At 47.3% G+C, this 16,133-nt stretch overlaps 5 protein-coding genes across 5 annotated transcripts in view; 3 read left to right on the top strand and 2 right to left on the bottom strand.

Annotated features, from left to right (window-relative positions):
- Positions 1-1,256, bottom strand: part of BDBG_05657 (protein phosphatase regulatory subunit Gac1) — a gene marked incomplete at its 5' end in the record, with an annotated part of 3,812 nt that extends 2,556 nt beyond the window's left edge. Inside the window, one exon of the mRNA XM_031722257.1 lies at positions 77-1,256. Within this exon, the coding sequence (XP_031579095.1) occupies positions 77-1,256 (1,180 nt within the window). The remainder of the gene's footprint in view (positions 1-76) is intronic.
- Positions 1,257-6,311: 5,055 nt separating this feature from the next.
- BDBG_17291 (uncharacterized protein) lies at positions 6,312-6,953 on the top strand (the record flags this gene model as incomplete). The annotated part of the gene is made up of 1 exon (XM_031725046.1): positions 6,312-6,953. One exon carries the CDS (start codon positions 6,312-6,314, stop codon positions 6,951-6,953), a length of 642 nt encoding a protein of 213 aa, XP_031579094.1.
- Positions 6,954-7,314: 361 nt separating this feature from the next.
- BDBG_17290 (uncharacterized protein) lies at positions 7,315-8,065 on the top strand (the record flags this gene model as incomplete). The annotated part of the gene is made up of 3 exons (XM_031725045.1): positions 7,315-7,428; positions 7,480-7,641; positions 7,847-8,065. 3 exons carry the CDS (start codon positions 7,315-7,317, stop codon positions 8,063-8,065), a joined length of 495 nt encoding a protein of 164 aa, XP_031579093.1.
- Positions 8,066-8,738: 673 nt separating this feature from the next.
- BDBG_17289 (uncharacterized protein) lies at positions 8,739-9,056 on the bottom strand (the record flags this gene model as incomplete). Its single annotated transcript, XM_031725044.1, has 1 exon — positions 8,739-9,056. The coding sequence occupies one exon, from the start codon at positions 9,054-9,056 to the stop codon at positions 8,739-8,741; it is 318 nt and encodes a 105-aa protein (XP_031579092.1).
- Positions 9,057-11,728: 2,672 nt separating this feature from the next.
- Positions 11,729-16,102, top strand: BDBG_05655 (RING finger domain-containing protein). Its single transcript, XM_031722256.1, has 3 exons — positions 11,729-11,838; positions 11,920-12,878; positions 12,965-16,102. The coding sequence occupies exons 2-3, from the start codon at positions 12,816-12,818 to the stop codon at positions 15,710-15,712; spliced, it is 2,811 nt and encodes a 936-aa protein (XP_031579091.1). The 5' UTR covers positions 11,729-11,838; positions 11,920-12,815; the 3' UTR covers positions 15,713-16,102.
- The last annotated feature ends 31 nt before the right edge of the window (positions 16,103-16,133 follow it).

Below are 16,133 nucleotides of genomic sequence, written 5' to 3'. Positions count from 1 at the left end.
TTGGATTCAAGGTTTCCCATGTCCCCTAAGTTGATGGTGAAATTGAATCTGTCATAGCCATCGGTTGCTTGACTACGACGAACATCGTCGTTATACTCGGCAACAACCTCGGACGTTGTTTTCCAATAGTCTGATGTGAATCGCGCCACAACATGCTTCTGGAAAGAAATGTTGGCAACGGAAACCACACCAACAAGATTCTTGTAATCTGACGATAAGAACATCCGCTCCAGGCGGACGGGCATGGTCTTTCTCGCTTCTAGATCATTTGGGAAATTGGCGATCCGAGCTTCCCACTCAATGGACTTTGATTGGAAAGGTCCGTTCGGATCTAGGTCGAAGGGAAATTCGCTATCACCGTCGTAATCCTCCACGGGGGAAGAACCTGCACTGACAGCGAGAGGTTTGTCAATCTGAAGGAAGTGGCGAATATGCTCCAATTGAGAGTCGAAATGGACTGCCTTTGAGAATACTGGTGTGCCCGGAGCACTGCAGGGCCTTCTCTTCGGTCGAAGCGCAGGCCTCACAAGTTCTCCGGACTTCTTTCGCACCATAGACGCCTTAGTGCTGAGATCCATCTCATCCTCGCCACGGTCGCTATCCTCAGGGGTATGGGTTGCTACATCCGAGGAATTGGGATGAGGCACGCCTGATGTGTCTTTCTTCAGGCGAGACTTAACACGGGACTGCTGTGCCTCTGTAGCTAATGCCATCGACAAGTCCAATGGTGTTGGGGTGTGTTTTGAAATTGAAGCAGCCTTGGCGCCAGGTCCTTTCCTGCTGGGGGGGGTTTGAAGTGAGTTCTGATCAATGGACATTATTACGGCCTCAAAATCCTTTGAGATATCTCCCTCCAACCCTTCTGTAGACTTCCCTTCCTCATCACTCGAGTTGGATTTCGAGTCCGGGGGTGAGATAACTGCCCCTGTCGGGATCATCGCACCTGATGGAGACTTCCACAAGGCTGCACCGGGTGTGGCATTTGACGATGACGAGCTACTCCTCCTTTTCGAGTTGGGTTCGATATCTTGCTGCCCTAGATTCGACATATGGTGAGAGTGGGTTGGGCTCCGTCGATGGCGATAGATGTAAGAGCTCGACGGCGGGGAAGATTGGCTGCGTGAATATCCCACGAGGTTCACAACTGGCTCGGATTTGTGTCGCCCATGGTGAACACTAGGCGGCGAAGAGCCAGCAGAAGCAGGCTGAGGGCGAACTTGCGAATTGAACAACGGAGATGGTGGAGTGTAGGGCATACGGCCGACTTGTTACGTCACAAGTGGGCAGAGAAGCAATCCTATCTCTGTAGATACATCCACTGCTGGTGCTGGTTTTCAGACCAGAAGGTAAGACTTGAACGTAGGCTTTGTGTTGTGGAAAGCAGGCCTAGAAAAAGAAAAAAAAAAGGCTCGGAATCTGTGACTAGCTAGGTCAGTCTGTGAATACGGAAGCTTAGGGCAAACAAATATATAACCGGACGGTCTGAACGGAGATAAAACAGAGTAGATAGTGACAAAGTCAGAATAGCATCTATGATGTCCACTTCAAGTTGGATGGGGCATCTGTTTCAGGCAAAAAAAAAAAAAGGAAATGAATCAAAGAGTGCACGTCATTCCGTATAGAAGAACTCACAAGGGTAGATGCGAGAGACAAGAGTTTCCTCCACTAGAGAGGGGAAAATTTTTTAAAACGAAGATAAGAAACTCCCGTCCTGTTAAATAAGTACTTGTGGAGGATGTGAAAAATATAGCAGCAATCCCTCCTGGAGGCGAAATGCATGATCTCCATTCTCCAACGGGCCTTTTTGCGTGGCGGAGGGGGGGTCGGGGATAGAGAAGCAGGGATAGTAGTAGCACCAACTTCTCTAGAAGCCAAGATATGCGGGGGATAGGCAGGCAAGAGAGGAGGCTGCTTTTTGATTCCAGCTAAGCGAGCAAGCAATCTAGAGCTTCCTGTGCGAAGGGAGGATTGCTTCTGATGCAGAGCTTCTGCGGGATGCTGGCTGTATGAGGGGGGCTCATGATAGATAGCAAGGGCGGCAAACGATGGTGGCTAAACCATGAAGAAAAAGAACTAGACAACAACACAAAGAGACAGTTTCAAATTACCTTGTAGATAGATCCCCAAGCTGCCCTGCCCAGTCTTGGGAAGATAATGTATAATAGGAGAGAGAGGTTATGGCACAAACAGTCTAAATGATAGACTGGAGATGGAAGAGAAGAGTATTAGAAGAACGGGGGTAGAGGAACTAACTACTAGAGTAATCAAGGAAGAAAAAAAAAAAAAACTGGAAAACCTGGAAGACGAAGAGGAATAATACAAAAACAAACGACAAACGACAGCAGAGGAAATCAACGGCAAAATAGAGGGGACGATTTAACTGGGAGATTGGCAATTGAAAGAAAAGAAGAGGAGAAGTAGGAGGAAAAGAAGAAAGGAGGAAGAAGAAGATGAAGAAGATGAAGAAGAGCAGCAGCCGCAGCACGCACGAGGAGGAGCAAGAACGCGGACCCACAACCTGGCGCGATAAGGCGACTCAAAAAAAGACACTGCACTCACTGACAGGCAAGGGCAAGACCGGCAAGACAGGCAAAGACAGGAAAAAGACAGGCAAAAGACAGCCAGGCAAGACAACACAGGGAAGTTGGTGGCGGGACCCCGGCGGCGGCAAGGTCTAGTCTTTAGTCTTTTCTCTGTGTCCTCGCTACCACCGCCGCCAGAGCTTCCCATGGATGGATAGCGTTGGGGAGGGAGGTGGGACGATATCGAGTCTCAAGTACGGAGTACTGGACATAGACACGACATACGCTGCGTATATAACTAACTTCCTGATTTACTGTTTGAAATTACACACACACACACACACATATCTGGGGAATGTCGTCTGTCACCTTCCTATGTATCATCCATGATGCTCAGCTTGCGGATATCTATATCAAATGGGAAAGGTCATGATAGATGCATTGTTTCTCTTCCTCTGATGGTCCTCTCGGATGCAAATCCCAGCAAACGTGTACAATTGTACTTATCCATGTGTAGATTTTAAACTTCAAGGTGGGGGGGATTTTTGGTGGCTGTAGATAAAGTTTTGGCACTTTTTGTATACACTTCGGTAAGATCTGACAAACTTTGCAATTAACCACACATTCATAACATATATAGCAATTACTATTGACAATTGATGTGTACACACGTACAATAATAATTCATATCTAATTTGTACTGTACATGGCACGGTACATCCAACATGTCAAAAAGGGTCTCTAGAAAAACCGTCTCTTTTTTGTCCCACCAGGTCCTCAGCGTGCCTCAACGCCAGCTCTGCATATTAGTAGTCTTCTCTATCATGCATGAGTGAATCACAACATAAACTTATGTCCATCATGTCCATGTCCATTACACACGAAACGGGAGCCCTTGTAGGCCACCCCCCCACCCAGGGTCCTGCAAACACAGCACAGGGAAGACCGAATTCTCGATATTAATCCCTGGAGGGGTGGATTCTGGGCCTGAGGCCTTGTCTTGTATTATTAGAAAGCCTAGAAGGAACTTAACAGAAACTGAGTTTTTTTCTTAGTGCTGCATTTAGCGATGATAATAAATAGCAGCAATAATAGAGTAGGGTCTACCTGTGCCAATAATGCCAAAGTATGTAATCCCTGAGGAAGGAAGGGAGAGGGAGCTCTGACAGACAAAGGCTGCTGCTGTTTTAACTAGTTATTAGTTTGATATTGTAGGCTACTGGAATGTCGTTTGTTCGTGCGTGTACGTACGTTAGTTAAGTTACTTATGATACTTGTTGATCTTGAAAGCTCCGTCGGCGATTCGGCACAGCCCGAAAAATATTTTTATCAAGAAGAAAGAACGGTCAACACAACAGGAATGGTACCATAAGAAGGTTCTCGGGTGTATAACGAGCGAACCCCGTTGTTGCGTGGAGTGGTGTGATGGAGGCAAAAAAAAAAAGGAGCAAAAAAAAAAAAGAAAAAAAAAAAAAAAAAAACTGGTGTAGTTAGGTAGTTAGTTAACTAGCGCGGCGATAAGGAGGCAGGCGGGCTGATGAGAGCCGAGAGCTGGCTCCGGCGAATCAAAGCTCCCCAGAGATTCACATTGTCTGATCAGTGATAGAAAAGTTCCCAGCTCCGTGTTTCCATTATTATGTGTACGGAGTATGTAGTTATGTAGTTATCAGTTGAAGGTTAAAATTTCCTTTTTTTTCAGTCTTTTCTTTCTTTTCTTTTTTTTTTTTTTTTTTTTTTTTTGCGTGCTTGATCTTACAGCGGCTTGGTCTTTGCCACTACTCCACTCTCAACGGCAAAAATTTCTTTGCTATCTTTTGTTCTATCTTCTTCCTTTTCGAATGATAATAATCAATGGTAAATGGTACAAGCTGTAACAGGTACACCTGTAGATGCCAATGGAGGGAGAAAAAAAAAAAAAAAAAAAAAAAAAAAAAAAAAAAGGGGGGGGGGGGGGGGGGTTGCCGCAGGTTGATGGAGAAGAGATAGATGGTTTGGAAGAAGCGATAGACAACGCCATCCAGGCGATTCCAGTCACGTCATCTAATAAGTTCCTGCACTGGACTTTCAGGAATCAAGCAGGATTACAGATTATTATTATCTCAACGGAACATGTCAAAAGCCGTCTGGCAGCAACCCAAGAGAGGCAGGCTATGGGAATGATAATATGCAACTTACCTAGGTACCTAATAGTTCCCATACTGGCGAAATAGGCCCTGGAAGTGTTGGAGATTGATGTCCGAATAACTAATAAGTAATAACCAGAATGAATAATAAAACTGCAGGGAAGGAAAAATGAACCTAGGTTTTATTTAGGGCCTTTTGCCAATTGGCTTTTTCATGATCCCCTCCATTGTTGTTAGCACACAGCGCATTCTTGTTTGTAGTGTACATCATATACGCAGTACAGTACATGTACAAGTACATGTATGTACATGTAACCTACATTACCTCTCGAGATAGTTTTAAGTTTTCCATATATTGTTCCCTTTCTCTGCTCTTCCCCCACATTTTGCCCATTTCCCCGCCATATCCTTCCGCCTTCTTCATCAGTTCCCATCTCGTGAAGTAACTACCACTAGACCAACTCTCTGGTTGTTTGATACTGATATGATATGCATGACGACGGCCCTTATCCATCACGTACTTGATCTCGGAGTTAAGTGCCCACAGACAGTTTATCTAGCTAGCTACACGCCCCACTCGGCCTCGTTCTGGCCCCCCCCGCCCCCCAGCGAGCTCGATTGCCACAGGCTCGACACTATACTGGCGCCATAGGAAAACTCTGTCGCGTCGCGCCTTGTCAAAATAGTAAGGAATGAATGAATCAGGGTTGAACTAGTGTAAGGCCCAGAAGCGCCAGAGTTCCCCAGCAGCCGAGATGGAAGGCTTGCAGGGAAACTGAGAAATTTATGCCAGACAAAAATAAATAATCAAGTTTAATGTTTTTTGTCGAGACACCAAGCTTATAAGTTAGCACTTTTCAAGGTTAGTGTTTTGCTTCCTGAGGTGCTCCGTACCGCACCCCACACCGTGGTTACGGATTACGCTGACAGTACTCCGTAGATGCTGAGAGCTTTTGTCCCTACTCTACTGGCAATTTGATTCTTGAAGCTTAGCAATTGAGGTCTGGAGGATTCACTATCTCAACTACATGCAGATTATTCATCGATAGCCCGACAAGCAGAATCCTGAGATATAGAAACAAGAAAGGAAAAAAATAAATCTGGAGGCGGTGAGACTGAAATGCTTAAAGCTAAAGTGACGATCAGCTGTATTATTGGGAAGGTGAGTGAACAAGTCCAGGAACACCTGGCGGACCTTGACTGATAAGAAGCTTCATCCAGGCTGTCATCACGGCAATTGGGGTTGATCTTGTTGTTGGTGGTGTCTGTCGAATTTGAAAATCAAGTCAACGCTCTTTCCGGGTAACGTTAGCTATCCGACTTTGTGTGTACCGAGTACGGAGTACATAGTTAACTATGTAACTACTGTTGACACACACAGTGCGGATAGAAGAACTCGGAGACTAAAGTCGAGGTTGTTGCAAACCGATTTCCATCATCTGCGCCATGATTGCGCCAACCATGCACTCGAAACAGTCTGCTGGGAATAAGGAATAACACTGTGGCGCCTGGAACAGTGGGCAAGTCACCGTGCTAATTGGCTCCGTTCAACGCCCTCAATGCAGACTTCCCCCGCATCTTCGCCAACCAGTCAACGTGTCACTCTTATGCATGCAAGCAATTCGCCGATAGGGGCCCAGAACCTGCAAAAGAAGAAAAAAAAACCATGTCAAAGCACGCGCTATGTCTCAAATCAGCTCTAACGGGCTTACTGTTCTTGGCGGCATCGAGAAGAAGAAAACGGTCAGAATCAGGGAAAGTTGGCAGAAAAACCATGTTCGATTGCAGGATGGCCCCTCTTCCCCAAGCCCCGGCTGCTTGTCCAGATCCCAGATCCACACATGAGCCTCCGAGCAGACACGGGCTGAGATGGAGCGAGGATAGGCAAGACCGATCATCCCCTTCGACAAATGCCGTTGGTTGGTGCGGTGCAGGGATGAGCTATGTAATTTTTTTCTCAGGGAGGCGGCCTAACTACCAAGGCTTCGACAATTCGTCAACGAGCCATCCGATTGCGATTGTGTTGAGTCCATCCGTCCAAGAGCTCCGCTACATCGAAATCCCCTCTCAGAGTGGATATCCCTGTGGTTTTCTTCACATATTGATCCTGTGTATCACGGGCCTCCTTGACTGGAAATGGCGCACTAGTTTTTGCTTGCTTATCCGTTCCTGTAATACTCCGCGCCGTCCTACTCGCCACAGCTCCCGCAACGGTGTGCTGCAACCCATGCATCAACGGGAGGTTTGCTGCATTGCCATATTATTATTGCTGTCAGCGATCAGAACCCCACTCTACCTATTTACATAGGTACACAAGGTATCGTATCTTGTTCTTGATATTTTCAGCTTCAAGCAAGAGATGAAAAGTTCCGATATAGAAAAGACCCTTACAAACTCCTTCCCTTCTGCATTCGCAGGGAATCTAGGGTTTGGGCCTCTAGATTTCTGACATGCAGCATCTCATCCAAACACATGCAAAAGGATCTCCAGCTCCTCCCAGGATGGGCTGTGCTGTGAAGACTAGGGGCGGTTAGACCTACAGTACAATGCCTGAGGCGCCGACGCTCCTTCTTCCCTGCACCGTGAACAAATATCAACTCTAGGACCTTGTTGACGTTTATCTCACGTTGACTGAGTACACATATTGTGACCATCCAAGTCTGCATTGCATGGTTACACGGATAATCGAGCTTAATACCTGCCTCTCCACGTCTACTGCGTTCATATTATGGTTCTCCATGTATGCGCCGCAGTCTGAGCGCTCGAGGAAGAAAATGAGCTATGTACGTTCCTATGAGATCAAGATATCCCTCATCTCAATCCAAATTCACTAGCCCACGACCACCTCTGAGTCTCTCACATCCGAGCCCGTCGTCCCAAGCAACGAAAATTACACTCTATTCAAATCAGTTATGGGTGTGCAGCCTACCTCATTGAATCGATTCGTACCAGGGAGCTTGAGCGTTCTCCCGGAGGCTGGATACACACATAAAACAGTAAGTACTTCTATACCTTCCTACCTCACCGGTTTGTGTGCCTCTGTTCTTTTATCCCGTCTTCGACTACTCCGGACATTTCAACGAGATGCTGCTGTTTTAGATTCATACAATGCAAAATACTGTCATGGAATTTTTCCCGGGGTATGTTTGTACGACGGGTTCGTATCTTGACATATTAAACATGCGCATTATCTGTACATAGCTACCCCAGTCGGCTCGCGTAACTTGCATAACATTACCCCCTTCTCCCCCTTCTCCCTTCCCCTCAGCAGGCATGGCAGATTCCCTGAGATTTGAAGCTCAAGACAATCGAGGGAGAGCTGCGGAAGTGACTGAGCCTGGAAGCAACGGCCCTCCGTCACGAAACGGTACTAATGTCCGAAATCCCCACCCGCGCCCTCCCAGGAACCCCTTTTTATAAATCAATCACATAGATCACATTTCATCGCAGCTTAACGGAGAATATTCGGCGAAACACAGAGTACATGTACAATTAAGATAGTTTTGAATCCACCGCTCGCTCTCGCCCGGTGCTCTTCCCTCTTCCCTGCACACCCCCCTCCCATATTCAAACCCCATGTCCCCACCAAGACACCAAGACACCCTGGCCCTAGGCCGACTCCCTTGTACTGTACTGTCGCTGGCTAGAACAGCTACAGGTACTACTATCATTACTACTATTATTATTAGCCATCGAACACCCCCAAGGACCCTCGCGGGGGGACCCAGCCCTATTGTAAGAAACGCTGGCCTGTGGAAAAGCGACGCAATGCATAACTATTCAAACCGCATCCCTCGCCCCTCTTCCTTCCCACCACCCATGCCTTGTTCAAATACCTTGACAAACCTGGGTACTAGCCATGCTACTTCGTAGTCCAGGCCTGTGAGTATCCACCTCCACTTCAGTGATAGCAGAGGGAGAAGGTTGCTTGCTAGGTTAATAGGTTTCGTGCTGGGCTGTGTTTTGCTCTCCCGGCCGATTTATTCTTGGGTCCGTCTGAGCACCTTTATTGGTGTTAGTTGGGCATGACCCTGCATCTACTCCGTACAGTACATACCTAATAGGTATGTCGGTAGCTAGCTAGGTAGGTAAACTACCAAGGGTATCTAGGGCTAGGGGACATTGCTGTGCAGCCACTGCGGGCGCGTGCGTTGGAAGGATGATGCTGTAGAGCTTGGAAAAGCGAGATTTCGGGACGGTAAACTCCGTTATTCCTGTCGAAATTCGAAACGGGTTTCTTTTTACTCGTGGGAAGAAATGAATGAATGTAGCGAGTGATTCGAGTGATTCGAGGTTGTTGAAGCGGGCGGGGACCGGGGCGGGCGGGGGGACGGTGGGAAAGAATGAACATGAGAAAACAATCTATGAACCCCGGCAATAGAAAGAAAGTAAAGTATTTAACGTTCGACATGCTTTAGGAAGATGTCGGATAGATAACATATAAGTAACAACATGTTTTTGAAACAATAGCCGTCAACCCAGGCAATACATTATTAGTTATTCATCCTGTTAGAACGGGGGAGCTTGTGTGCGTTTACTTGCCAACTGCTGCGTAACCGTCTCGTCTGTAAACCCTCACGAGAGGAAGGACAGGACAATAGCAATAACAACAACAACAACAACAACAGCTGTCAAACTGGTGAAACTTGGAAAGAAAAACTTCATTTAAGTTGTGATTCATATGAATGGCCTCTTCGAATGTCTTCAAGAAAAGGTTGCATCTCTCTCATCTCCTTGACATCCGGCGTATGTATGTATGTATTGGCAATAAATTGGCCCGGGTTTTGAGCTTGAGCGTCGTCTTGAACGCAACCACTCTTTTCCAAACAAACGTACTATCCTCCTTGTCCGGACCATCTTCCCCTGTCGGTCTTTTGTTCGTATAGCCTATTTCTAATACATACAAAACAAACCGTGCAAGGACCGAGACAGCTGGACAATTTCGTGGTCCTTGGGGAATCCTCTCGGCTACTGGCATGCAAAGGCTAGGTTCTTTTTTTTTTTTTTTCTTTTTTCAGTCTCCCCTCCCCCTCCTCTCGGTGCGCTCTGACCTTCTGCATACGGCAGCTGATAGTAGCTTTCTTTTTGCCGTATCTTCTTTGCCTTATCGTCAAACTGTGGTGTTGGTCGGTCGGTCAACGGAAGGCTCGGGGGTGCACAGGATATGCTTTATCTTGTCTCGATTCTTAAAAGGTAGTTCTTCTCCATGAGTATTAACGTTGGGATTTGCGCGGGGCTTTTTTTTGTGTTGGATCTGATTGGTGCGGACATCGGGCGGGAGGCATGCATAACTCCTCGGCGTATACCTTGGGCTGAGCATTTTGTAATGTGCTTCCAATTGAGTCAGCCGGCACGTTTGTTCGACGACGTAGGTGTCTATCTATCTATCTTACCCCTCTTGCTAAACCGGGGTTACTTAGAGATAGTGGTGGCCAATTAACATAAGAAACCAATGCGGATACGCTTTGCTTTGCTTGCATATTCACTCGCAAGATATTGCATAGGTGGCTCAGATACCCCGCATAATATACACACCTATATGTCAAACTCATATATCCCAGAAGGTCTCGAACTGTTCAACCATTGAACTTAGACAGCTCAGATCCGCCCATGTCCGAACTCACACCCGGCTCATTCGGATGGATATGAGAGGCCAACACCATCTAAAGAATCAGTCACCTCCACATCCTATCGGCGGCCAAAGCTTCCCACAAGATATATATCCCTCTCATCCTGATCACGCGAGGCCTAGTAGCTGTATGATTAGATGGCATGCGTGGAAATGGGGACGGGAAGTATACGTCTCTCAGTACACTTCAAATGAAATACGGGGGGGGGGGTGGCTCTTAGGTTAGAATAAACTGTTTAGGGTCGGGAAAAAGGGAACGCGAGATTAAACCACCAATCGCGAATGGAATAAGATTTGCTCCCACCTCCATGATGTGAGATTGCCCATAACAGATGGTTAGAACCTTGTCTCTTCGAGCGGGAGGGCGGTGTTTGATCGTCCCGCACGCACAAGGCACGGAGCACGGCATCACATGAAAATGTGGCAGAATTGGAGCAACCACCTTGACAAGATATACTGTACAAATTCGTTGCAATGTCGTCAATGGCGGACGGAGCACGCAATGAATTGCCAAATGCTGAGATCAGTCGGCCTAGCATCATCGAGAGCATGCAGAAGCATTAGCGAGAACCACCTCAAGAATTCCATGCATCCTAGTAACCAAGTGGTTCATTCATCGTCTCACGGCAGGACTAGGCCGGGGACTGAGGATCCATTTCGGACCGTCAAAGCCTGCCTGCTTATAGTAGTTTTATTTTGTGAGAAGGGGTACTCAGCTCTTAAGACTAAGATGGGTTGGGTGGTTTTCCAGGTGGTTGCAACTCGCTTGAGATAAGCTTTCTTTCCTGTAGATAAATGTTGTGACTATGGCCTAGGGAGGTAATATCAGCACCTACACTATGAATATGAATACCGGGAAGGAGATCTAAAGAAGAGAAAGTTGGACTTACTCAAGAAACCTTCCTTGAATATTAGTTTGGCGTCAACATAGTCATCTTCAGAGTGCAACACCCCTTATCCATATGACGCTAGGAGATTGAAGTCAGTGGCATTATTTGGCTTTCTAGAGCATAATTAGAGTAATTTTCTTGCTTTGCTAGGTATGAGCTCGAGTTGCCCTGCATTATTATGCTTCCATCATTCTGATGAAGAGGAATATCTGAAGCTTAATAATTTTGATATTGAATATGCTGATGCACAGGCTGGTGAGAAGTGAGCCTCCATGCCTGACATAAATGTCAGAGCATGTGGAGACTCTGAAATAAAAAATAATATCCTCTCTAGTAATGTTCCTAGAGCGCGATTCAAAATCCCGTGTCTTTCGCAATCACTCCATGTAAAGTGAAGCTGTTGAGCAGGAGAGGTACAGCTTCAAAAGCTTAACCAAGAGGCAGCCAACTCTCTTCGGGTGATTGAAGGGGTCCTTTTCTGATTGCATGACAGCCATCTGGAACGCTTATTGTCCTTATAGCATTTCTTTTTTTTCTCTGCTATAAGAGACTGTTCGGCACTGGCAGTCAGACAGAAAGAAGGCCGAGAAGTCTCCAAATCTCCAAAATAACATAACAGCACGCATCTGGCTGCGGGAGTTTTTCAGTGAGCATGTCGACCATTGCCCGATAAGGTTCAGAAAGTTAAACCCGGTTTAAAACATAATTTCAGGATAAAATGACTGCCATCACAATGTCACTGACGTCAACCTCAGACATCAATGTGATGCCTGAAAAGGCCTATCTTCGCTTTAAACCAAATCAACAGACGGCAATCAAGCTTCCACTTTTTCCTGCCATATAAACTCGAACTGCAAACTTTTGTGAGGTGGCCGAGGCTGAGAGTCCATAGAGAACCTCAGAGTGAATCATAGCACTCCAACGGGCTTCAATGGGAGAAGATATCCATAGAGACGACCGAGAAGGTCTGCCTATTCCCCGGTTTCCACTGATTGGTGTTCTTCATCAGGCTCAACCACAGAAATATGCTCTGTTTCCGCGGTTCTGTGACGGCTAAATGCATAGGGTTCGGAGTCTACCGACAGGATTTGTAAACGTGCTCTTTTTATCAATTGACATGGTCGCCCGTTAACTGTCGCCGGGGCATGGCACAGGGCGGGAAAAGCCTTGCCGACGTCAGTGACGTAGTTGATAGCGGGTTGGCAGTTGCTTCCATCCGGATCCGGCAATTTATTTATACCCATGGACGGGACGGGAGACAGTCCAGCTCTCGAAGTCCTTGAATTACTCCCAAGTAGCTGTGCACAGGAACGCATGATCATCTGCAAGAGAAACCGTTGTTCAGGAGATACCGACGCCTGTTGCTATACTATTTAAGACGTTGGTCATCATTTGCGCCAGCGCCGTGAATTCTCCCACATCAATTCGTCAGATTCTCAAGTGGACGAAAGACCAACCAACAACGCCAGACGAAATAGGTTTCTGCCATGTCATAATTCAGAAAGAATGGTTCATCTCTATCTATCTTCCGAACTGTCATATTAAGCTCTACGCCCTTATATTGCGCTTTATCTGTCGTGCACTTTCTATCCGAACTAGAGAGGACTCGGACCTGCCCCTCACTACTAGCACTAATGCGAGGGATGCGACAATGTCGAGCGGAAACTCTACGGGAGCTGGCCTGGTGAACTTGGAGACGGAATTAACTTGCTCGGTAAGGATTAAATTCAAATTGAGCTCCTAGGGTGTCCTGTCAACCCAACCCTCTCAACGACACGGCAGTCTAACTTGCAGCACCAGATATGTACAGATATTCTCTATCAGCCACTGACCCTACTCGACTGCCTCCATACCTTTTGTGGCTCCTGTTTGAAAGAATGGTTTTCATGGCAGGCATCGCATCCACCTAGCTCCAGCAGAAATGTCAAATTTACCTGCCCGTCTTGTCGAGCGGTGATCCGCAACACGAGACATGATGCTAAGGTTAATACGCTACTCGATTTGTTCCTGCAGTCGAACCCACATAGGGCGAGGGGCACTGGAGAGAAGCAGCAGTTGGAACAGAAATACAAACCTGGCGATATTCTTATACCAACACGGCCGGCTAATTCCTCCCGCGCGTCCGACTCAGAAAGGGAAGACGAAGAAGATCGTAGATTGCTGGAGGACGTTAGACAAATGAGTTTATCAGACGTAGATCAAAGACGTGCACGTGTGAGCTCTAGTTCTCGAACCTCGCAATCTCGGACTCGAGATCGAATTCCAGGGACTAGAGAAAGAGACCGCCAGGAAGAAGCTCAAAGGCGAAGACGAAATGCGCGGCGGGCTGCAAGTCAACAGCGAGCTTCCCCCGATCCGGCCATGCGTACAAGGCGAATTGAGCACCAGGCAAGCTTACGATCGTTGTTAAGCACTTCGGATGGAGATTCTGCGATGGAAGAAGAAATTCTTAGACAGATTATAGACGAAGGGCTGTTGGATGGGATAGATTTACAAAGTTTAGATCCGGCGCAGGAAGATGAGCTCAGTGAACGAATCGCCGAAGCGTACCGAAGGAGACACCTTCGCCAACCTATTGCTCGCCAAAATGCGCGTGGTGACAGAGATAGTCGTTCGCGGGATCCTAGAAGCCGTCAACCTAGAACAAATAGTAATAACGAGCGCCCTCCAGTTTCACGACCACATTTGCTTGAAACACCAGCACCAAGGCCCGGCCGCACAAGCCGACAGCAAAGGAGCTCCTCTGACCAGGGCGTGAGGCGTAGAGCGACGTCACCAACCCATAGACCGGTTGCGTCCTCATCGGACGCGCTCGTACAGCCAGTAGTGAGGTCTTCTAGCGATTTATCCGGCCAACGACGCCCTTCCCAGAATCATTCAACTTCAGAGTCATTCCGACACCGAGCGACATCGTCACTCTTGTCCTCTAGACGTAGCGGCGAATCCGAACGGAGGGTTCGCCAGAGCGGCATACGGACTGCTGATCGTCAGCAGATATTTGGCTCCCCAACCTCCCCAACCACTACTACGATTACAAGTGCTCAGACATTATCATCCAGCCCGCACAACCCCCCCTTCCAGTCTACTTCAGGACCTCAACCGACCGAGCGTATTCCGTCCGCTGGCATATCCTCATCCTCAAGACCGTCATCGTCTCGAAGTGACACAGCTATTCGTTCGAGTAGCGAATCACTTCTTCCAGAGCCGTCTATCTCATGCAGTCGATGCGATAAACGGAACATTCAATATAAGGTTTACAAGACCTGTACTCGATGTGATGATGGCAATTACAATTTGTGTTTACTTTGCTACCGAATGGGCCGCGGATGCCTGCACTGGTTTGGGTTCGGGAACAGTGCTCAGGTCCGGTTTGAGAAGAAATATCCAATGGGAATTTCAGCTGTCCAAGAACCACCACACATCTTGCAATCACGTAAATACCTGCGTCCACCGGGTGAAACAACACAAAACCGGCCGAATAGCTCCCGAAGACGAGCAAAGGACGATCCTGCAAAGCGGCTCCAAAACGGTATGTTTTGTGATATGTGCCAATCATTTTCAGATGACTGCTTTTGGATATGCAGCGAATGCAACGAGGGAGAATGGGGCTTTTGTAATAGCTGTGTCAACCAAAGCAAATGCTGCACACATCCTCTTCTGCCACTCGGTCGAGTCCGGGAGAACGAGATTGGCCCCCCCAATCCACCAAGCTCATCTCCCGTAATTCCTTCCAGTTATCAATTAGGATCTACTATCAAGATTGGTAGCGATCGCTATCAGCCTCTTACCTTCTCTACAAAATGCAATAACTGCACCTATCCAATTCCACCCTCGACAAGTCGGTTCCACTGCCCAGCATGCAATAATGGAGATTATGATCTTTGCACAAACTGCTACTTGAAACTAGGGGCGAACGGCAAAATCAGCAAAGAAAACGGACGAAATGGCTGGAGAAGGTGTCTACAGGGCCACCGAATGATTATCGTCGGCTTTGAAGACGACCCAGATGGCCAGAGACGAGTTATAGTCAAGGATATCGTTGGAGGCCATGCGCTGAAAGACGATGTAGCGGCAGCGGCAGCAGCAGCCATAGCGGCTACCGCAAGCGAAAACACAACTACGGGCAGTCCCAATTCTAATGCGCCAGTCCCGATCCCCGTTCGCCAAGATTCCGGAGACTGGACGTGGAAAGAAGACACCACAGGCACTACCAGCATTTCCCACCGTCGACGATTTCCACGAACACGCACAACCTGGTCGAACTCATCGCCAATCACGCCGACCGATCCCACAACCAAAACCCACTTTGCCTCCCATTTCCCTCCATCAGGTGGTATTGGGCTGCGTCTACTGGCGCAGTGGTCATATTACCCTGACCCGGACGTGATGGATGAAATTATGTTTCCTCGCGGAGCGGAGATTACGGAGGCGGAGAACATCAACGGTGACTGGATGTGGGGGTGTTATGCGGGACAGAAGGGCCTCTTTCCCGGTGGATATGTGGTTGTTATAGAAGAAGTAGGGGTGGATGGGGTAGGGAGGGACTAGGCATGGGTACGATTTTGTTTCAGATAGAAATAAATGGTGTTCGATGTTGGTTTTTAGCCAGTGAAGGAAGTTCGACAATTTGATATTTTCTCTTTAGTTCCTTTCTATAAGTTATCTAATGACGACGAAGGTAGGTAGTCGATGCTCGAGGTGGCTGGGTGTTATTATGGCTATGTTTATGCGAAGAAGGAACAACGATTGAATGATTGAGAATGTATCCTATGCTATATGCACATAATAATTCAAACAATTCCGTCTAGGTAGATACTTTCCGGAAAGATTATAGTATAGCAATAACTCAGACATGGAGATTGTTGAGCTGTTCTCCATATATTCAACGATGCAAGTGGACGCGTCGCATTGTCACGTGATCCAGTTTCAGCCCATCTCGACTTTACCCCTTTTTATTTTCAATGCCTGT

This window comes from Blastomyces gilchristii, assembly GCF_000003855.2.
Source record: "Blastomyces gilchristii SLH14081 genomic scaffold supercont1.11, whole genome shotgun sequence".
Classification (NCBI taxonomy): Eukaryota; Fungi; Ascomycota; class Eurotiomycetes; order Onygenales; family Ajellomycetaceae; genus Blastomyces; species Blastomyces gilchristii.
The sequence above is the reverse complement of the archived record's forward strand: the minus strand, read 5'-3'. Positions and strand labels throughout refer to the sequence as shown.